Genomic DNA, 22617 nt, shown 5'->3' with positions numbered 1-22617 from the left:
GTGTATCCTGGCCTTGGGCCTAGAGCTGGTCCTAAGTGCAGAGCAGCTCTGGCTCCACAGGCTCTGGTTGCAGTGGGATGGGGCAGCCTCTGGAAGGTCCCCTCCCGCTTCACTGCTGCGTGAGGCACTGACCTGCATCTTTGGTCCTGGGAGGTTTGCTTGTGTCTGATGTTGCACACCTGATCCTTCGCTTTCTAAGAATCTTTTTATTTTTTTTTTTAATTTTTTTTTAAAATTTTTTGACAGGCAGAGTTAGACAATGAGAGAGAGAGAGACAGAGAGAAAGGTCTTCCTTCCGTTGGTTCACCCCACAATGGCTGCTGCGGCCAACGCACCGCGCTGATCCGAAGGCAGGAGCCAGGTACTTCTCCTGGTCTCCCATGGGGTGCAGGGCCCAAGAACTTGGGCCATCCTCCACTGCACTCCCAGGCCACAGCAGAGAGCTGGCCTGGAAGAGGGGCAACCGGGACAGAATCCGGCGCCCTGACTGGGACTAGAACCCGGTGTGCCGGCGCCGCTAGGCGGAGGATTAACCTATTGAGCCGAGGCGCTGGCCGTGTTCATATGTTTTAACTGAGAGGAGAAAGTTGTATGATTTTCCACTCCAGCATAGTTAAATGAGATGTTCTTATTCTAAAACCAAGAGCACTCTCTCATGTTGCCAGCATGATCGTAATCACCAGGAAGTCAGCACTGAAAAGATCCCGTTATCTAATGTACAGACCTCACTGAGTTCTCGTAGTGTCCTATATAAGCCAAATAGCATCCTGGGGCATACATCCCAGCTACTCTGTCACCTCCGTCTTTTTTGATCTGAGTTTCTCAGTCTTTTGTGACCTTGACGTTTTTGGAGGGCATTGGCCAGTTTTTTTGTAGAATGCTCCCCAGTGTGAGCTTGCCTGATGTTACCGTCATGATTACCTGCAGGCTTTACCCGTTAGCTGGAGTGGCTCAGAAGTGACATGTGTGCTGGGAGGGCCTGATGATACTGATTGATCCAGTCACTGATGGTGCTCATTCTGACCACGGGTGGGGGCCTCCTCCTCCGTGGCTCTCCTGCCAGCCCTTCCTAGTGACCATGTGTCTTAAATGGGGACACAAGTGGACACTGTGACTGCCGGAGACTCATGTTCACCCGCTCACTGAATCATCCATTGCTGCTGCTCGCCTGACGCTGTCACTGTGTGGCTGGCAAATGCTGATCTCTAATCCTGTCGTTCGTTCTCCATTTCCCGGTTGGCTTTCTGCTACTAGGGAGAGCGTCCCCTCTTCCCTGTGGATGTATGTGTGTTTTCATTTATCACGGGAATTTGCACATGTGGCCTTTTGTTTCACACAACGGGCTGTACTCATTTACTGTCAGTGTTTATTTTGCTACTCAAATTGTCCTCCCGGTTAGGCCAGTAGATATCTTTTTTTTTTTTTTTTTTTTTTTTTTTTTAAGATTTATTTATTTACTTGAAAGAGTTAAGCAGAGAGAAAGAGAGAGAGAGAGAGAGGTGTCTTCCATCCTCTGGTTCACTTCCCAGTTGTTTGACACAGCTGAAGCTGCACTGGTCTGAAGCCAGGAGCCAGGAGCTTCTTCTTGATCTCCCATGTGGGTGCAGGGGCCCAAGGACTTGGCCATCTTCTGCTGCTTTCCCAGGCCATAGCAGAGAGCTGGATTGGGAGTGGAGCAGCCGGGAATCGAACCAGCGCCCACATGGGATGCTGGCACTATTGACAATGGCTTTACCCACCACGCCACAGCGCCGGCCCCCATAGGTATCCTTTAAGCAGGCACCTATGTTCTTTTGATATAATTCTGTGAGCCCTTCCATTGCTTCCTGGTGCAAGCTCTAGAACTGGCCATTTCTCTAGGGAGTTCTGTCATCATTGGAGGAAAGTGTCCAGAAACCCACACCTGCACAGTAAGAAGTGGTCAGTGTGCTGAAGTCCAAACAGTGAGGCAGGACATCTATCCATACCTGCTTTTACCCAAGCTACAGGTCACAAGCAGAAATCTACCCCCATCTCTCACTCCATGTTAACTCGTAGGCTGCCTCTGACACTGATAGATTATTGATAATATACCTGTTTATTTGCTCATCGTAGAATATGCAGAGCCTCCATGCCTCTGTGACAAGAAACCCAAGTGGGTTCCGTATTGAGGATTCTTTCTGTGCTTGGAGTCAGAAAGTACGCTGTTGCCATACTGTGTTCAGAAATCAGTGGGCTGAGCTCTTGTTCCTCTCCCTTTGTGGTTATGTTATTTATTTGGAATGTAGGTTTTCAAATTTGTTTGTTTGTATTTCATCTTCGAATTTGCCCCCCCAGGCTGGTTGCTCAGATGGAAGCATCAGGCTGCACCAGCTGACCTCCGAGCACCCCCTTGCGCAGTGGGACAACAGCACCGACGGACGCGCTGTCACCGGCCTGCAGTGGTCCCCAAGCAGGCCTGCTGTGTTCCTGGTCCAGGATGAGGCATCCAGGGTTTATATCTGGGACCTCCTCGAGAGTGATCTGGGCCCTGTGGCCAGGCAGTCCATCTCCCCAGACGGGTAAGCAGTGCACTCAGGACGCCCCACATCACTGCAGCTGGATCCTAGGCAGGGGTGTTGCTGAGGATTTAGTTAAACTTCTACTTTAAAAAACTTAACTGGCACATAGTAAGTGTGCATATTTATGGAGTACTTATTTAATTTATGCATAAAGCCACTGCATTTTAAAATGTGGCTATTTAAATTTAATTAATCAGAGGTACTTGAGAAAGTTCAAGGAAAATGGAATGAAAGGGTCAGTTTATTTGGGTGCAGAAAAATTTTTAAATCCATGTATACTTTTTTCACAGGAAAGTTAATGGAAAATGTGTATTGTGAAAATATAATTGATGGACTTATATCAAGACATTATCACCCAGAATCCAATTTGCATTAGGGTGTACTCTTGGTGTTGTACATTTACATAATATTTTAAAGTGCTTTTAAGGTTTTTATTTTATGTGAAAGGCAGAGAGAGACAGACACAGAGAGCTCCTGTCCATTGGTTCCCTCCTCACATGCCTCCAACATTTTGGGGCTGGGCCACGCTGAAGCCAGGAACCGGGTCATTGCAGGTCTCACATGGGCAGCAGTGACCAAGTATTTGAGCCGTCACCTGCAGCCTCCCACGGTGCAGATGAGCAGGAGGGTGGAATCAGAAGCAGAGTCGGAACTTGAACCCAGGCACTCCAGTAGGGACACGGACGTCCCAGGTGATGGCTTAACTGCTGCACCAAATGCCCACTGCTGGGCAATATTTTGAAAACCACTTTAAAATGCGGTTATTTTATGTTTATCCCAAAATAGTCTAATGAATTAAAGATTTGTAATATACTGTTTCCCCATTGTCATGATTCTGTAAGTAAAAGGAAAGTTTTTGTAAGCTTCTTGGTTATATTCATGTGCCAGTTTTATAAATTCAGCATGTCTGTGATATACAGAGTATTCCTTCTGGTATCAAAAACAGAATAGTATGTGAGAATAAGTAATTCACGTAGTTTCACACTGTTGAACCATTTCAGAGTCAAATCATCTCAGCATCCCTGCCGTGGCCTTTCCATCAATTCATGTGAAATTCACTAATGTGAATTTAAGACATTAAATGTGAATTAATGAGTCTTTATCTTTGTTGTCTTTTTTCAAAGTAGAAATATTTATAGAAGCTTTCATTACGAAGGGTTCTCTCTGGTATGAGTTTGTCTGTTCACCTGTGTTTTTTCTTGAGACTTTACATTTCTCAAAACTTCCTCTCCGGGGAAGAAAAGGAACTCCCAAATATAACCCCAAATCCCGTTTGTAAAGGTAAGAGGAAGATAGAAAGCCAGATAATAGTTTGATCGACTGTTAGGAATACACTGATAAGGTGTGAAAAAATACTGAGGGTTGGATTTATGTAATTCAAATGCTAGGCATACTGACATTATTCTAATTGTTAGAAAAAAATACACCAAAAAAGTTCATCCTGTGGATACATGTACACTCATAGTGCATCTGTAGTTTATTTTCCGGAAAGTCTGCCTGTCCATTGTTTAGTAAATAAATACCGAATTTATTGAGCTCCAGCTGTGTACCTGGCACTGCTCTAGACCCTGGGTATAACACGGAGCCAGTCAGGACTGCCCCCACTTCCTGGTTAGCCAAGATGGGTGATACATAAGACAAGGAACGCAGAAGATGTGTTAGAATGTATGCGATGTTGAGAATTAAAATAGTAAGGGGCCAGGAGTGGGGGCAGTAGGCTGTTGGGGAAGATGGTCCTGTTGAGAGGGGGCATTTGGGCAAAGACATAGGAGATGAATACCAGGGGCCTGCCTGGGCAGGAGAGCAGGCAAACCAGTCCCACGATGGACTGCGCTGGTGTGGGGAGGCCGCGGTTGCCCGTGGGACAGGGACACTGGCTGAGTGGGATGAGAGTTGTGGGAGGTGAGCAGAACAATGACGAGTCCTGTTTGATCAGGTCCAGATGCACTGTTCAGAATATGTTTGCGCACGTTAGCTGGATAAGGAGCCCTCCTCCGTGGAGCCTCGTCTTGCATCGCACCATGTGTGCTGGGGACCGTGGTTGCAGTCTAAGAACCTGACGACTCTTGCCCTGGCGAGGGCCCTCTCTGCCGTGTCCCGTGCCAGTGCTGGACACGCGAGGGACCGCCCGTCCTTGTGTCTGCTTCTCGGGAGCTTGCGGGAGGGAGGTGGCAGTTGAGCAGCTTGTTTGCAGCTGTGTTTCAGTTAGAAAAAAGTAGGAGCCAGTGCTGTGGTACAGTGGCCAGCATTGTGGCACAGCAGGGTTAAGCCCTCACCTGAGATGCCATGTCCTGTATGAGCACCAGTTCCAGTCCCAGCTGCTCCACTTCTGATCCAGCTCTCTGCTGTGGCCTGGGAAAGCAGTGGAGGATGGCCCAAGTCCTTGGGCCCCTGCATCCACATGGGAGACCTGGATGGAATTCCCAGCTCCTGGGTTCGACTTGGTGCTGCCTTGGCCATCGTGGCCATTTTGGGGGAGCTCGCTCTCTCTCCCTTTCTCTGTATCGCTGTAACTCTGTCATTCAAGCAACCAAATCAATCTTTTTTTTTTTTTTTTAAATAATGTTACATAGAAAGTTCTGAATTGTTTTTCTCTAGCTCTAAAGAAAATCAGACCAAGAGGAGTGCAATAGAGTTTGACAGGAGTTTAGATTAAATAGAGGAAGGATTTACCACTTTTAGAGTTTTTTAGGCTGAAATTCATGATAACCACCTTCCTGTTCTGCAGTCACTCATTGAAAGCAGACAGCTCCTCTCTAGGGCTTCTTGGGGCCAGCCCAGGAGCTGTTGTAATCGGTTTGGCAAACAAATGTTAAACCTAGGCTTTGGTTTTCATATTTTGCCCTGCTTCCCTGATTCTGTCCAACTCAAATCTTGAAGATATTTCAAAAAATTCTCCAATGATAGCACTAATTCCCCAATGGTAGTGTTTAAAAAAACATTTATAGAGATAGTTTATCAATGAACTACATTCTGTTCCTCACCCCACTCCTCCAGTCCTTATTCCAGGGATACCTTTTAGGATTATCATCCATTCTAATTTTTTTTAAGCTTTTGTTTGGTGAATACAATTTTCATAGATTCAACTTTGGGAATACAGTGGTTTTACCCCCCATACCCACCCTCCCTCACCTACTCCCATTCCACCTCTTACTCCCTCTCCCATCGCATTTTTCATTAAGATTCATTTTTAATTATCTTTATATACAGAAGACTAATCTATACTAAGTAAAGATTTCAACAGTTTGCAAACACACAGACATACAAAGTATAAAGTACTGTTTGAAGACTAGTTTTACAGTTAATTCTCATAGTGCAACTCATTAAGGACAGAGGTCCTACATGGAAAGTAAGTGCACAGTGACTCCTGTTGTTGATTGAACAATTGACACTATTATTTATGACATCAGTGATCACCCAAGGCTCTTGACATGAGCTGCCAAGAAAACTATGGAAGCCTCTTGAGTCCACAAACTCCGTCAGTATTTAGGGCCATAAGGAAACTAGAAGTTCTCTCCTCCTTTCAGAGAACAGTACCTCCTTCTTTTTTTTTTTATTTATTTATTTATTTATTTATTTTTTTTTTGACAGGCAGAGTGGACAGTGAGAGAGAGAGACAGAGAGAAAGGTCTTCCTTTGCCGTTGGTTCACCCTCCAATGGCCGCCGCGGCCGGCGCGCTGCGGCCGGCGCACCGCGCTGATCCGATGGCAGGAGCCAGGAGCCAGGTGCTTTTCCTGGTCTCCCATGGGGTGCGGGGCCCAAGCACCTGGGCCATCCTCCACTGCACTCCCTGGCCACAGCAGAGGGCTGGCCTGGAAGAGGGGCAACCGGGACAGAATCCGGCGCCCCGACCGGGACTAGAACCCGGTGTGCCGGCGCCGCTAGGCGGAGGATTAGCCTAGTGAGCCGCGGCGCCGGCCCAGTACCTCCTTCTTTGATGGCCCCTTCTTTCCACTGGGGTCTCACTCACCAAGATCTTTCATATAGGATAATTTTTGCCACAGTGTCTTGGCTTTCCATGCCTGCATTGCTCTCATGGGCTTTTTAGCCACATCCGAATGCCTTAAGGGCTGATTCTGAGGTCAGAGTGTCATCCATTCTTGATGTTTCCAGGTCTGTGGCAGTTAAACTCTACCTGTATTTTACATGACTGATCAAACAGCAATACTGAAATGTTAAACAGTGTAAGTTCTAATGACTTGTCATGGTCTGCCCCTGTTGTGTTCTTGCGAGGAATTAGTTCTTACACCTGCCCTTGTTCCTCGTAATGCTGTAACTTCTCTCTAGCAAGAGCTCCTGGTGGCTGTTCAGTGAACACTTCAGAGGCACATTGTCAAGCCCCAAGTGCATTTCTCTGAGTGCTCAGGTGGGTTCCCCCAGTGCAACTCTGGCTTCGCCTTGGCCACCCATGTGCTAGGGAATGCTATGGTGACAGCAGAGGCTCCTGTCCGTGTGCTCTGAGGGCTCATACCATGGGAGTCTGGCTGCCCTGGGTATTTGGATTACAGAGACAGCATTTACTTCATGTTAGTAGACAGAGCTGTTGGGCCACACAAGGGGGATTCGTTCTAGCCCTCTGCTGCCTGCTGGTGAGAGCTCAGTGTGTCCTGCTTCCAGTCATGTGCCCCACTGAAACGGTGCAGCACTGTGTAGTGCCAGACCCTGGCTGCTGATCACTAGGGAGTAAGACAAGGGGGAGGGGCCATGTTGAGGAAGGCGCTAGGTTAAACCCGATGATTCAGGCTGTGACTGAGACATTCCTGGGGTGCTGTGGGAGTCCTGGGGGGGGGGGCGGGGGGCTGACCCAGATGTGCTGCAGTCAGGGGGTCCTGGGAGATTTCTCCAGGTGATGGCACTGATAGATGGGAGTGTGCTGGACAAAGCTGGATAGGAGGAGTCTCTGAGGCACTGGGAGAGGAAGCCAGTCCCCAAGCTGCAGGTGCCTGGAGCGGGGAAGGAGGGAGGGTGGGGAGAGCTGGATTTGTAGAGGTTCTGGGCCAGCGCAGGCTGGCGGAGGCCTTCTGGAAGACTGAATGCTTTCCTGCGGGCAGCAGGATGGGATTTAAGTGGGGGCAGCACAAACACTGCGTGTGTGTTTCAAGTCTGTCAGCTGTGGGGAGGGAATAAGATTCAGGATGGGCAGTGGGGATGATCTCACGGTGGGGATGTCCTGTGGGAGGAGACAGAGGTGTTGGCCCAGCCCTAGGTCTCTTGCACGGGCACTTGATGGATGGATGAAGGAGGTGACCAGCGGTCAGCGGGTGGCCTCGGCTGTAGATGCAGATTTCTGAGCACTGACACTGAGCTGCTGGCCGTCTCCTCTGGGGAGGCAGTGAGGAGACCAAGGACGAGGCACCAGGAAACCTCATGCTGGGGCCCCACGTCAGGGACGCAGCTGTCCGAGGCTCTGGGGTTGGGCAAGACCTGCCGAGGTCACTCTTGAGCTGAGCAGAGAGGAGGCACATTGAGAGCGTCCTCCCACCTGCGTGAGGCTGCTGCAGAGTTCCCGGCCTGCCTGGGGTAACACGTGCTCATCAGTCACTTCGTCAAGTCAGCGGCCCCGTAGAGGTCTAAGGTGCAGAAATACACTCTCTGTAGATTTTCACATTTTATTTCTGGTCTCACTTTTCATTTTGACTGTTGCCCTTTTTTATTTCTCTCCCATTTCACCCTCCCTTTGCAAGATGGATTTGTGGGAGACTCGGAAGGAACAGGAAGTCTCACACACGTGCACCAACTTCTCTGTTTATGCCCCTTCTCGCCCGCAGGCTGGTGGCCATGGCCGTCATGGGGGAGCCGGAGAAGGCCAGCAGCAGCTTCTTGGCCCTGGTGCTGGCCAGGGCCTCCGGCACCATTGACGTTCAGTACTTGAAGAGGCAGTGGACAACCCCAGAGGAGGACGAGCCTGGCCGGCTGCGTCTGCTTTTACAGGAAACCGTGTGGAAAAAAGGAAGATTACAGATCTAACAGTGTTGTTGACAGGACGTGTTTATGTAATGACCCAAATTTAAGAGACAAAATTATAAGGTGGATAATTTTACATCTGTGTGCATGTGTATTTCTGTATATGGACCCTGTATATTCTGTACATAATTTACTTCACAAGAATGTTGCTTTGATATTCCCCATAAATAAATTGCTATTTTTGAACAGAAACAAATGAACATCATAGTGTATACGAAATTTCAAAGGAAATACAGTCATGTCCAGTGTGTGCTGTTCTGACAATATTTCTAGTGAATTTTAGAACAGATTTAATGCTGGCACATTACTGGATTTCTAAACAGTCCACCATGATGAAAATGTGTTTTAATGAGCTATTTTCTTAATTGTTCATAGAATGATATATATATATGTGTGTCTACATTAAAAGGCATGATTCCATGATCGCATTATTTCTCATTAGAGTGCTCAGACACATTTTTTACAATGCATTAGTATTAAAAATTGTCTTCTATAGAAGTACTACGGGTAAAGAAATCCTCTTGAATCTTGTAATTGAATATATGAATCGATGGTGCTTTTATAGCAACATGCCTGGGGCTAGGTGATCTGTAGGAGTGGAAATTCTCACAGTTGTGGAAGCTGAAGTCCACTAGCGACACATGGGCAGGGTCTGCGTCCAGGAGGGTCCGTTGTTGCTGTGTCCTCGCAAGGCAGGAGCTGGAAGAGCAGAAGTGCGCAGGACACTGCTTCAGCCTCCTGGAAGACCACTGATCTGTCGTGGGAGCTGTGCTTCACAGAGGACCCCACTCTTGGTACTGCCCTTGGGGGAATTTCACTTCCAGCCTAGGAGCTTTGCAGGGACACATGCACGGGGTCGGGGAATTCCGGGTGCGATCACAGGAAAGCCAGGAGCGCTGCTGTGAGGATACCTCCTGCGCTTCTCTTGATGGGTCTGTGAGGGTACAGACAGGCGTGTTTACATCCCCTCACTGCCTCAGAGGATCGTCTCCACTTACCCGGCTGGACCTGGAGAGTCCTAGAGCTGGAGGGATCTGAGAGGCCACTGCCCACGTAACCCCGATGCTGTGGGGACAGCCCACGTCTCCCGATGCTGTGGGGACAGACCACATCTCCTGGATGCTGTGGGTACAGCCCACATCTCCTGAAGCTGTGGGTACAGCCCATATCTCCCCTGATGCTGTGGGTACAGCCCACGTCTCCCCTGATGCTGTGGGTACAGTCCACGTCTCCCCTGATGCTGTGTGTACAGCCCACGTCTCCTGATGCTGTGGGTACAGCCCACATCTCCCCTGATGCTGTGGGTACAGCCCACGTCTCCCTGATGCTGTGGGTACAGCCCACGTCTCCTGATGCTGTGGGTACAGCCTACATCTCCTGATGCTGTGGTGACAGTCCACGTCTCCTGATGCTGTGGGTACAGCCCACGTCTCCCCTGATGCTGTGGGGACAGCCCACGTCTCCTGATATTGTGGGTACAGCCCACATCTTCCCCGATGCTATGGGTACAGCCCACGTCTCCTGATGCTGTGGGTACAGCCTACGTCTCCTGATGCTGTGGGGACAGTCCACGTCTCCTGATGCTGTGGGTACTGCCCACGTCTCCTGATGCTGTGGTTACTGCCCACGTCTCCCCGATGCTGTGGGTACAGCCCATGTCTCCTGAAGCTGTGGGTACAGCCCACGTCTCCCCTGATTCTGTGGGTACAGTCCACGTCTCCTGAAGCTGTGGGTACAGCCCACGTCTCCCCTGATTCTGTGGGTACAGCCCACGTCTCCTGAAGCTGTGGGTACAGCCCACGTCTCCCCTGATTCTGTGGGTACAGCCCACGTCCCCCTGATGCTGTGGGTACATCCCGCGTCTCCCCTGATGCTGTGGGGACAGCCCACGTCTCCCCTGATGCTGTGGGGACAGCCCACGTCTCCCCGATGCTGTGGGGACAGCCCACGTCTCCCCTGATTCTGTGGGTACAGCCCATGTCTCCTGATGCTGTGGGTACAGCCTACGCCTCCTGATGCTGTGGTGACAGTCCACGTCTCCTGATGCTGTGGGGACAGCCCACGTCTCCTGATGCTGTGGGTAAAGCCCACGTCTCCCCTGATGCTGTGGGGACAGCCCACGTCTCCTGATATTGTGGGTACAGCTCACATCTTCCCCGATGCTCTGGGGACAGCCCACGTCTCCTGATGCTGTGGGTAAAGCCCACGTCTCCCCTGATGCTGTGGGGACAGCCCACGTCTCCTGATATTGTGGGTACAGCTCACATCTTCCCCGATGCTCTGGGTACAGCCCACGTCTCCTGATGCTGTGGGTACAGCCTACGTCTCCTGATGCTGTGGGGACAGCCCACGTCTCCCCTGATGCTGTGGGGACAGCCCACGTCTCCTGATATTGTGGGTACAGCCCACATCTTCCCCGATGCTCTGGGTACAGCCCACGTCTCCTGATGCTGTGGGTACAGCCTACGTCTCCTGATGCTGTGGGGACAGTCCACGTCTCCTGATGCTGTGGGTACTGCCCACGTCTCCTGATGCTGTGGTTACTGCCCACGTCTCCCCGATGCTGTGGGTACAGCCCATGTCTCCTGAAGCTGTGGGTACAGCCCACGTCTCCCCTGATTCTGTGGGTACAGTCCACGTCTCCTGAAGCTGTGGGTACAGCCCACGTCTCCCCTGATTCTGTGGGTACAGCCCACGTCTCCTGAAGCTGTGGGTACAGCCCACGTCTCCCCTGATTCTGTGGGGACAGCCCACGTCTCCGCTGATTCTGTGGGTACAGCCCATGTCTCCTGATGCTGTGGGTACAGCCTACGTCTCCTGATGCTGTGGTGACAGTCCACGTCTCCTGATGCTGTGGGTACAGCCCATGTCTCCCCGATGCTGTGGGTACAGCCCACGTCTCCCCTGATTCTGTGGGTACAGCCCACGTCTCCTGAAGCTGTGGGTACAGCCCACGTCTCCCCTGATTCTGTGGGTACAGCCCACGTCCCCCTGATGCTGTGGGTACATCCCGCGTCTCCCCTGATGCTGTGGGGACAGCCCACGTCTCCCCTGATGCTGTGGGGACAGCCCACGTCTCCCCAATGCTGTGGGGACAGCCCACGTCTCCCCGATGCTGTGGGTACTGCCCACGTCTCCCCTGATGCTGTGGGTACAGCCCATGTCTCCTGATGCTGTGGGTACAGCCTACATCTCCTGATGCTGTGGGTACAGACCACGTCTCCTGATGCTGTGGGGACAGCCCACGTCTCCTGATGTTGTGGGTACAGCCCACATCTTCCCCGATGCTGTGGGTACAGTCCACGTCTCCTGATGCTGTTGGTACAGCCTACGTCTCCTGATGCTGTGGGGACAGTCCACGTCTCCTGATTCTGTGGGTACTGCCCACGTCTCCTGATGCTGTGGGGACAGTCCACGTCTCCTGATGCTGTGGTTACTGCCCACGTCTCCCCGATGCTGTGGGTACAGCCCACATCTCCCCTGATGCTGTGGGTACAGTCCACGTCTCCCCTGATGCTGTGGGTACAGCCCACGTCTCCTGATGTTGTGGGTATAGCCCACATCTCCCCGATGATCTGGGTACTGCCCACATCTCCCCGATGCTGTGGGTACAGCCCACGTCTCCCCTGACGCTGTGGGTATAGTCCACGTCTCCTCTGATGCTGTGGGGACAGTCCACGTCTCCCTGATGCTGTGGTGACAGTCCACGTCTCCTGATGCTGTGGGTACAACCCACGTCTCCCCGATGCTGTGGGTACAGACCACGTCTCCTGATGCTGTGGGTACAGACCACGTCTCCTGATGCTGTGGTTACTGCCCACGTCTCCCCGATGCTGTGGGTACAGCCCACATCTCCCCTGATGCTGTGGGTACAGCCCACGTCTCCCTGATGCTGTGGGTACAGTCCACGTCTCCCCTGATGCTGTGTGTATAGCCCACGTCTCCTGATGTTGTGGGTATAGCCCACATCTCCCCGATGATCTGGGTACTGCCCACATCTCCCCGATGCTGTGGGTACAGCCCACGTCTCCCCTGATGCTGTGGGTATAGTCCACGTCTCCCCTGATGCTGTGGGGACAGTCCACGTCTCCCCGATGCTCTGGGTACAGCCCACGTCTCCTGATGCTGTGGGTACAGCCCATGTCTCCTGATGCTGTGGGTACAGCCCACATCTCCCCGATGCTGTGGGTACAGCCCACGTCTCCTGATGCTGTGGGTACAGCCCACGTCTCCTGATGCTCTGGGTACTGCCCACGTCTCCCTGATGCTCTGGGTACTGCTCACGCTTCCCTGCAGGGTGGGACTGTGCTCTCTGAACTTCTGAGATGCTCTCCTTCCAGTCACCTGAGTAGCCCCGGAACCTTTACTTCTGTTCTTACACTGATTTTTTTTTTTAAAATAACTTATTTATTTGAGAGGTAGAATTACAGATAGAGAGAAGGAGAGACAGAGAGAGGTCTTCCATCTGCTGGTTTACTCCTCAAGTGGCTGCAACAGCTGGAGCTATGTAATCCAAAGCCAGGAGCCAAGGGCTTCCTCCGGGTCTCCCATGTGGGTGCAGGGGCCCAAGCACTTGGGCCATCTTCTACTGCTCTCCCAGGCCACAGCAGAGAGCTGGATCGGAAGAGGAGAAGCAGGGACCAGCACTGGTGCCCATATGGAGGCTTAACCGCAGGTAGAGTCTTAACCTGCTGTGCTACAGCTCCAGCCCCTCTCACGCTGATTTAAATTATCAAAAATTGTACGTTTGTTACGACAGTTGACATGGGGCCAGCGTTGTGCACAGAGCAGGTTTAGCTGCCACTTGAGACACCGTCATCCCGTGTTAGAGTGCTGGTTTGAGTCCTGGCTCCTGTGCTGGTGATCCAGCTCCCTGCTAATGTTCCTGGGCAGGCAGCCGATGATGCAAGTGCTTGGGCCTCTGCCACCGAAGTGGGAGACCCCGGTGGAATTCCTGGTTACTGGCTCTTTGCTGGCCCACGTCTGGCTGTTGCAGCCATCTGACAAGTGAAGCAGTAGATGGAAGATCTGCCTCTAATTTCCCTTTCTCTGTCACTCTGCCTTTCAAATACAATTTTTAAGAAAAAAAAAAAAAACACAAAGCAATTGAAGCAGAATAGTATCCCCTGTGGCCTTCCCTTCCCCATCCATCCTGTCCAGAGGCTCAGCGTTGTGTGTGCTTTTAGAACTTTCCAGGCATGTAGACATGCACACACATACATGTGGACATCCGTGTACACAGTTTTGCCATGATCCCTAATGAAGACAACAGTATCTTTCGGGGGTTGGCTTTACTCTGTCGTACTGGCCACTGAATCCCCATACCTTCCACAGTGCCTGGCATATACACAGGGTCTTCAAGAAGACTGTGGAAAATGTGTTTTTCAGAAGAGCTCTGCATGGTTTTTTTGTTTTTTTTTTGTTTGTTTGTTTTGTTTTGTGTTTTTGTTTGTTTGTTTGTTTGTTTTTTAATTTATTTTTTTGACAGGCAGAGTGGACAGTGAGAGAGAGAGACAGAGAGAAAGGTCTTCCTTTGCCATTGGTTCACCCTCCAATGGCTGCCGCGGTCGGCGTGCTGCGGCCGGCGCATCGCGCTGATCCAAAGGCAGGAGCCAGGTACTTCTCTTGGTCTCCCATGGGGTGCAGGGCCCAAGAACTTGGGCCATCCTCCACTGCACTCCCTGGCCACAGCAGAGAGCTGGCCTGGAAGAGGGGCAACCGGGACAGAATCCGGCGCCCCGACCGGGACTAGAACCCGGTGTGCCAGTGCCGCAAGGCGGAGGATTAGCCTAGTGAGCCGCAGCGCCGGCGTCTGCATGGGTTTCAAAACATGTTTGCATCAAGACACACTCGTCCTAGCTTGCGATACATGTCTGAAGTGGCTCTAGCTTGAGGTTCTAAGAAGGACACACGTCAGAACCACATGAGTTCTGCCACAGTTTTGAAGCAAGAGCAGACATTGAATTGCCGGTGAAGACTGGAGGAAGGATGGTGACATCGTGGATGCTTTGCACAGCTTATGGAGACACTGCTCCAGACAAGTCATCAACTTACAAATGGTCAAGTTGTTTTAAGGAGGGAGAAGTAAAGCCCACCCTGGGAGACCACCCACAGCAACTTGCAGAGAAAAAATGTTTGTGCCCTGATTGAAGAGGACCTGTGATTAACAGCAGAAACAGTAACCAATACCCTAGACATCTCACTTGATTCAGCTTATACAAGGCTGAAAATTTAAAAGGCACAATTAAACCCTCTGCCCAGTGGTGCCAAACTGTTGCTCCCAGATCCGCTCAGGCAAGAGCGGAAGTTTCAGTGGAAATTTTCAACAAGTGGGATCAAGGTCTTGCATGATTCTTTGCAAGAATTGGAACAGGAGATGAAATACAGCTTGGCTGGTACAACCGTGAAGACAAAACACAGCCAAAGCACTGATTGTGAAGAGTGAATGGAAGTTAAACAAGAGCCAAGGGCATGGTAACAGTTTTTTGGGATACCCAAAGCATTTTGCTTGATGACTTTCTGTAGGGCCAAAGAACCAATAATATGTGCTTATTAGAAGAGCTTTTTGGGGGCCTGCACTGTGGCATAGTGGTTAAAGCTGCTGTCTGCAGTGCCGGCATCCAGTTTGAGTCCTGGCTGCTCTACTTCCGATCCAGCTCTCTGCTGTGGTCTGGGAAAGCAGTAGAAGATGGCCCAAGTGCTTGGGCCCCTGCACCCACATGGGAGACCTGCAAGAAGCTCCTGGCTCCTGGCTTCGGATCGGCCCAGTTCCGGCAGTTGCGGCCATTTGGGGAGTGAACCAGCAGATGGAAGACTCCTCTCTCTCTCTCTCTCTCTCTCTCTCTCTCTCTCTCTCTGCCTCTGCCTTTCAAATAAATAAAATAAAATAAAATCTTTTTGTAAAAAAAGAATAAGAGCAGTTTGACAAAAGTTTGCAAAAACTTTAGCAGAAAAGTGCCCGAGTCAGCGAAGCCTGCACCACAGAAATGCCCCTGCTCCTTCCTCTCTTCAAGGGGGGTTTTGGAGGAGTTTCAGGAGAAGGCCATCAGGCATTCAGTACACAGCCCTGATCTGGATCTTTCAGACTACTGTTTGTTTCCGATTCTTAAAAAATTCCTGAAAGGCCATCCAGTTTTCCTCAGTTAGAAATATTAAAAAGACTGCATGGACATGGTTCAAAAACCAGGATCCTCAGTTCTTTTGGGTGAACTGAATGGATGTAATCATTGCTAACAAAAATTTGTTGAGTTTCATGGAGGTTACATTGAGAGAGTTTTTAAATATATATATATATATATGTAAAGATTTATGTATCTGAGAGGCGGAGTTAGAGAGAGAGGGAGAAACAGAGAAATTTTCCTTTTGGTTCACTCCTCAGATGGCTATGATGGCTGGGGCTGCGCAAGGCTGAAAAGCCAGGAGCCCAGACCTCCATCCAGGTCTCCCATGTAGGTAACAAGGACTGGAATATGTGGGCCATCTTCCACTGGCTTCCCAGGCTTAGTAGCAGGGAACTGGATCAGAGGTGGAGCAGCCAGAACTAGAACTGGCACTCATATGGGATACCAGTGTTGTAGGCAGCAGCTTAATTTGCTGTCCCATAATTGTGGTCCCCATTTTTATTTTTTAGTCATAAACTTTTTCAGGTCACCTCAGTCAGATAGGTGTGTACCCAGTCTTTGTTAAGTAAATGACCAGAGTTCGGTTCATTTTCTCTCACGTGTCAACCCCATCAGAAAGGATAAGTGGGATGAGTACGCGTGTTCTTCATGAATCCATCCTGGCTGTTTCTCATTCGCAGCCTGCTTGGTAACTGCCATAGAACACTTTTTTTTTTTTTTTTTTGACAGGCAGAGTGGACAGTGAGAGAGACAGAGAGAAAGGTCTTCCTTTGCCGTTGGTTCACCCTCCAATGGCTGCTGCGGCCAGCGCACCATGCTGATCTGAAGCCAGGAGCCAGGTGCTTCTCCTGGTCTCCCATGGGGTGCAGGGCCCAAGCACCTGGGCCATCCTCCACTGCACTCCCAGGCCACAGCAGAGAGCTGGCGTGGAAGAGGGGCAACCGGGACAGAATCCAACGCCCCAACCAGGACTAGAACCCAAGGTGCTGTCGCCGCAGGTGGAGGATTAGCAAAGTGAGCCGTGGCACCGCTAGAACACTTAAATGAATGGTGTCATTTGTAGGTTTTGGGATTTTGGATTACACTTATTTTAAATTATTTGTTCCTCTTTTTCTTTGGACTTCTTCCCATGTTTTAGCATCTGTGAATACTCAGATGTTATTCACAGTAGTTCCACAGAAATATTCGTTTGTTTTTGCATTGACTCTTGTTACTCAAGGGGAAATTTGGGTTTCAGTATTTGGAATTGCTCAGCAAGGTATTTTGGTTTGCTTCAGTTGATAATGCCCCAGTCACAGTGATGCATCATCTAGAATTACTTATAATGGAACAGCATCTGAGAACTCCGTTGCATCCCCCTAGGTCTTTTTTCTTTTTTCTTTTTTTTGGACAGGCGGAGTTAGATAGTGAGAGAAAAAGAGACAGAGAGAAAGGTCTTCCTTCTGTTGGTTCACCCCCCAAATGGCTGCTATGGCCAGCGCTGCACTGATCTGAAGCCAGGAGCCAGGTGCTTCTTCCTGGTCTCCCATGCGGGTGCAGGGCCCAAGCACTTGGGCCATCCTCCACTGCCTTCCCGGGCCACAGCAGAGAGCTGGACTGGAAGAGGGGCAACCGGGACAGAATCCGGGTGCCAGGGCTGCAGGTGGAGGATTGGCCTAGTGAGCCTTGGCACTGGCCTCCCCCTAGGTTTTGATGAAGGTGAAGATTAGAACTCTAAATTGCAAATGGGGTTCATTGCAGCATTTCAAAGTCCCCTCTTACCCCATTGTTAGATGCTCAAGTGAATTTTCCATCACAGGGAGGTGTGATGGGTGAGAGGAGGAGCTGGAGCAGTCTCAGACTGCCTTGCAAACCTGGCAAAAGCGGATGTGTCCCAGTGGGGACACTTTGCATTCTGAGTTAAGTGTGGCACTCACCAAGCAGAAGCTATGAAGTAGGACCATGGAATTGGCCTTCTGTGCAGGTTCCCTTCTTTCTCTGTGTTCCTAATCCTTGGCTAGAGTCTGAAGGTACCCAATCCTATTTGCAGGTTCTTTCTCTTCCTAAACAGGGAAGAGATTGTTGTTGTCGGGGGCCTACAAGGCCAAGCGAGCTCCTTTTTAAAGCAGGGATTATGTGTGAGGGTGTAGGAATGAGCACCGTGGGCCCCGTCTTTCCTGGGATGAGACTGTGAGGGCTTGAGCCTTTTGGATTTTTCCCTGTGGCGATCACATTTCTATATGGATCACAAAACATCTCTGACTGTAGAACTCTGAGAAAGAAGGAAACTTTGATGACCTTGCAGAGTGGAGGCTGCACAGGCCAACAAGTGGCCGGGAAAGGTGTCCACCCAACAGCCAGCACCATAGCGGGAAACATGCTCAGGACTCCGCCCCCGTGCCAGTACCTGGCCATAGGTCACAGGGGAAACTTGTCATCGCACAGGCAGCTTTTGAGTTATTTTAGATGGAAGCGGGTCACCCCGTGTGTCTCTGCAGATGTCCGTCTCTCTGAGACTGGCCGCGTTGGTCCCCGCACCCTGATGGGTTTCAGGCACGTGTGTCCCCAGGGCCCTGGTGTGTGCGCCTTGAGGGTTCGTGGTTACCCCATGCCCAGCAGCCACTCCTTCCCTAATGGTAACTTGAATGGAGCTGTGACAGACTCGTTCCCTCGCTTTGTGTTTGTGCAGGACAGAAACCAGGGAGCAGACGGCAGCGTTCAGCATCTTGGAAGTAGCATGAAACATTACAAGGTCAACCACATGGGGGCAGCCATGTCCAAGGCCTGTCTGGTCCCAAGTCCTCCATGCCCTCACTTCATTTCAGTTCATGGCCTGTGGGAACATTGCAAAGTCAAACATACTTGCAAGAAGCAATGAGATTATAAAAACTCTCTTTTGAAAACACCACAATAATCCAATCTTTCCCCTCTTCATGGGGAGGGATACATTTGATCAAAGGAACAAAATCACTTATTTTTCTAGAAGGTTGTCTATTTTTGATAGGCATTGAAGTGAACTACTTGAGAACCCACAAATTGGGTGAAATCCTAGCCTGTTATTTTAGGTTTCTCATTCACCAAGACGTTCACAACAAACACTCACTCAATAAGGACAGGCATTACAAATGACCACATTGGCCATGTAGACGTGATGGGACAGGGACTTCAGGACAAGTCGTCCAGTTTGCTGAGGGGGTGGACAGGTCCTGGGACCTTCTCCCTAACAAAGGAGAGCTGTGTGGACTCTGAATCACAGTTCACAGAACTTACGCACATCACACAACACAGCAATAGCTTTGAGTAAGCCAAGGTCTTTTGTCCAGCGGTGACTGACTACTTCACCTCTCTAAGCGCAGGGAGTTCTTGCTGTTAAGAAAAAAAGTATGGCTGCTAAGGACGGATACCTAGGAGGGGGTGGCCCTGCGGTATCTGAGCCTGGGAGGGGGAGCCGTGATGATGCGGGAAGTGTGAGTGTGTAGCTGTCCTGACCTGTGGGGACTGTCTGGGTTACACGGTGGTTTCTCCGGAAGCAAGCCATGGGAGTGGGAAGGCAAGCACACAGATCAGCAGCCTCCAAACAGAAGCAACCCCTAGGAGATTACAAAGATACCGTGAGAAATCATTTGAGGGGCAGGTGTTCAGGCAGCGGGAGAGCCACCGCTGGGGGCACCTGCTTCCCCGGTGGAGCGCTTAGTTTGAGTCTTGGCTCCGCTCTCCATTCTGGCTTCTTGCTAGTGCACACACTGGGAGGCAGCAGATGATGCTTCAAGGGGTTGGGTCCCTGCCACTCACAATGGGAGACCTGCATTGAATTCTTGGCTCCTGGCTTAGTCCTGGCTATTACAGGCATTTAGGGGAGTGAACCAGTGGGTGGGAAGATCTCTGTCTATACCTCTCTTTCAAATAAGTTAAAATAGTTTTGAAGTATTATAGTTCAACTGCTAGCTGTAATGACAATGTCCTCAAATTATTGGAATGCACCACCTATTTGTCATGAAGCCAAAGCTGCATTTTTTTTTTTAAGAAAAAAAGATTTATTTAGTTGAAAGAGCAACAGAGAGGGAGACGAGAGAGAGAGAGAGAACGAGTCTTCCATCCTCTGCTTCACTCCCTAAATGGCCGCAACAGCTGGCCGGCCAGCCTGAAGCCAGGAATTCCATCTGGATCTCCCACATGTGGGACAAGAGCCCAAGTATTTCAGCCATCTTCTGCATATCCAGGAAGCTGGATTAGAAGTGGAGCAGAGGCCGGCGCCGCGGCTCACTAGGCTAATCCTCCGCCTGCGGCGCCGGCACACCGGGTTCTAGTCCCGGTTGGGGCGCCGGATTCTGTCCCGGTTGCCCCTCTTCCAGGCCAGCTCTCTGCTGTGGCCAGGGAGTGCAGTGGAGGATGGCCCAGGTGCTTGGGCCCTGCACCCCATGGGAGACCAGGAGAAGCACCTGGCTCCTGCCATCGGATCAGCGCGGTGCGCTGGCCGCAGCGCGCTGACCGTGGCGGCCATTGGAGGGTGAACCAACGGCAAAAGGAAGACCTTTCTCTCTCTCTCTCTCACTGTCCACTCTGCCTGTCAAAAAAAAAAAAAAAAAAAAGAGAGAGAGAGAGAGAGAAGTGGAGCAGCCGGGACTTGAACTGGCATTCATGGGGGATGCTGATTTTGCAAGAGAAGCCCAGCTGCTGTGCCACAAACAGCAGCCCCCCAAGCTGCTCTGGTCTGGATGATGTGTCCCCCCCCCCCCAAGAATTAATACTCTGAACCTTTACCCCCAAGGTGATGACAACAAAGGTGGTGCTTTGGGGAGGGCCCCACCTCATGAATGGGGTTAGTGACCGTGGGACGTAGGCCCACGCACATCTTTCCAGCACATAATGCACCAGGTATGGAGAAAGGACCCTCAGAAGCCACGGTATTTGCTGTCACCTTGACCTCGGGCTCCTAGAGTCTGGAATGGTGAGAAATCAACCTCTGTTGTTTACCCACAGTGGTATTTTGTTATGGCAGCCCATGCAGACAGACACGGGCTTTGTTTTTTTTCCCTTAAAGATTTATTTATTTTATGTGAAAGAGTTACAGAGGGGCAGAGGCAGAGGCAGAGAGAGAGAGGTCGGTCTTCCATCCACTGGTTCACTCCCCAATTGGCCGCAACGGCCGGAGCTGAGCTGGTCCGAAGCCAAGATCCAGGAGCTTCTTCCAGGTCTCCCACGTGGGTGTAGGGGCCCAAGGACTTGGACCATCTTCTAGTGCTTTCCCAGGCCACAGCAGAGAGCTGGATCGGAAGTGGAGCAGCCAGGACTTGAACCGGTGTCCATATGGGATGTTGGCACTGCAGGCAACGACTTCACCCTCTACACCACAGCACTGGCCCCAAAACAGGCTCTTTTTAAACCCTATTTTTAATCTCTTGGGCTTAAATTCCCAAGGCTGAATCCATGTCAGCTGTGAGAATGCAGCCCCAGAGCTGTGTGCTATGCACTGTGTGAGGAGGACCAGGAGGAAGCAACCTTCCCTGAGGCTGGGATGCGTCCTCTCCTCTCTGCTGCAGGGGACAGTGCAAGCCTGAAGCCACCTGCTCGGCCGCAGGTGCTGCTCCAGGACAGAGAGGCAGGAGGAGAAAGGACAGATTGCGGAGAGCGCACACCAGCCGCCTTTCTCTGCATGGTTAATCCCTCCCAGTCCGTGCTGCTGCCAGCGGCAAGCTGGGTCCAGGTTCTCTTCAACACAAGAAAGAATTTGAAGATGAGAGGTAGGTAAAAGCCAGCAGAGAAGCAAGATTTATTTGCATACGAAATAAAAGTACGCCCTCCAAATGGAGTCGGAGTTTCATGGAAGCTGCGGGTTTCCACTGCAGGGAGGGATGGGGTGGGGTGGGGGGGCTCTGGTGCAGCTGGGGCTGCGGGGTGGGGCTGGCCACCTCCCTCAGATCCTCCTGCTGTCTGCCTCTTTGCCTACATCACTCTCTGGGAGGTCCTTCTATGCTTTCCTTGAGCCAACTTCACTTCCGAAGAAAAGTGTGGCATAAAATTAGGGAGAGCATGGTTTTTGTTTTCGGGAGTAGGAAACAGGAACAGTTGGCTGGGTTTTGTGCATTGCTCAGAGCCTGTTTAACAGCCTGGAAGCTGAGCGGGTAGGACAGGCTGCCGCCTCCTGGGAGGTCGGGGACCACTGCAGTCTTACACAGCGAACAGGTGCGAGTGATGGCTCCCACCTGTGATCCACGTGCTTCCCAGGGTTCCTAGCCCGGCACCTGGCAGGCAGCATCGTCAGAGGGTAGACTGTTCGAAGGCTAAGCGCGTATGTGATTTAGGATAAGTGCTTTTCTGCCTCAGTTTACTCTGTCAAATGGAAATAAATAGTATTTCCCTGACATCTGTTGACATGTTAAAGGATTTAAAAATAAGCCCCTTTTCCTCCCTGCTGATGTTTGGAATCAAGTATGTGAAAACAGACACAAGAGTCAGACATCTAGTCAAATGTTCACTTTGCCTAGATGAAGCTGTCTGAGAGTGCGACTTTTGGCCACAGCCCACGAGGCTCGCTGGCTCTTTAGCCTGGAATTAGAGATCTTGACCAATGCCAGCCGCCCAGGAGCAGGTCCCCATCACAGCGGAGACGTGTGGAATGCCTACTTCCTGCTCACAGGTGCCACTCAAGAGGGGCTAGGGTTGTGTAGCTCTGCCCACCCACTGCCAAGTTAAACAGTGCTTCACTCAACAGATGGCGCCTGGGACCGGGGCTTTCGATGTCAGGGACAGGGACGCGTGTATTTTCATGTCATATACGGGCCTGGAGCTCGCTTCTCAGACTCAGGCTGCAGATTGAAGTCACTGGGAGCATTTAGAAGATGCCATAGTGGCATAGCTTCAGTTGGTGCCTCTGCTGGGACAGGGTGGTGGTGGTTTTGTTTTTTAAACATTTTAAATTAATTATTTATTTTGAAACAGGAGAGCGAGCGAGCGAGAGAGGGAGAGAGATCTTCCATCACAGTTTCACTCCCCAGATGGCCACAACAGCTGG

At 50.8% G+C, this 22617-nt stretch overlaps 1 protein-coding gene across 4 annotated transcripts in view; it reads left to right on the top strand.

Annotated features, from left to right (window-relative positions):
• The window catches only part of DYNC2I1 (dynein 2 intermediate chain 1), an 83886-nt gene extending 74958 nt beyond the window's left edge, over nucleotides 1–8928 (top strand). For 3 of the 4 annotated variants that reach the window (XM_002715015.5, XM_070077208.1, XM_070077209.1), the window contains 2 exons: nucleotides 2317–2540; nucleotides 8310–8928. In XM_002715015.5, coding sequence (XP_002715061.2) covers nucleotides 2317–2540; nucleotides 8310–8508 — 423 coding nt within the window. In that variant the 3' untranslated portion in view covers nucleotides 8509–8928. Of the gene's footprint in view, nucleotides 1–2316; nucleotides 2541–3094; nucleotides 3315–8309 lie in introns of those variants that run through there. The other variant, XM_051857037.2, reaches the window with a different exon arrangement.
• The last annotated feature ends 13689 nt before the right edge of the window (nucleotides 8929–22617 follow it).

The sequence above is a fragment of the Oryctolagus cuniculus genome, chromosome 7 (genome assembly GCF_964237555.1).
Source record: "Oryctolagus cuniculus chromosome 7, mOryCun1.1, whole genome shotgun sequence".
Classification (NCBI taxonomy): domain Eukaryota; kingdom Metazoa; phylum Chordata; class Mammalia; order Lagomorpha; family Leporidae; genus Oryctolagus; species Oryctolagus cuniculus.
The sequence above is the reverse complement of the archived record's forward strand: the minus strand, read 5'-3'. Positions and strand labels throughout refer to the sequence as shown.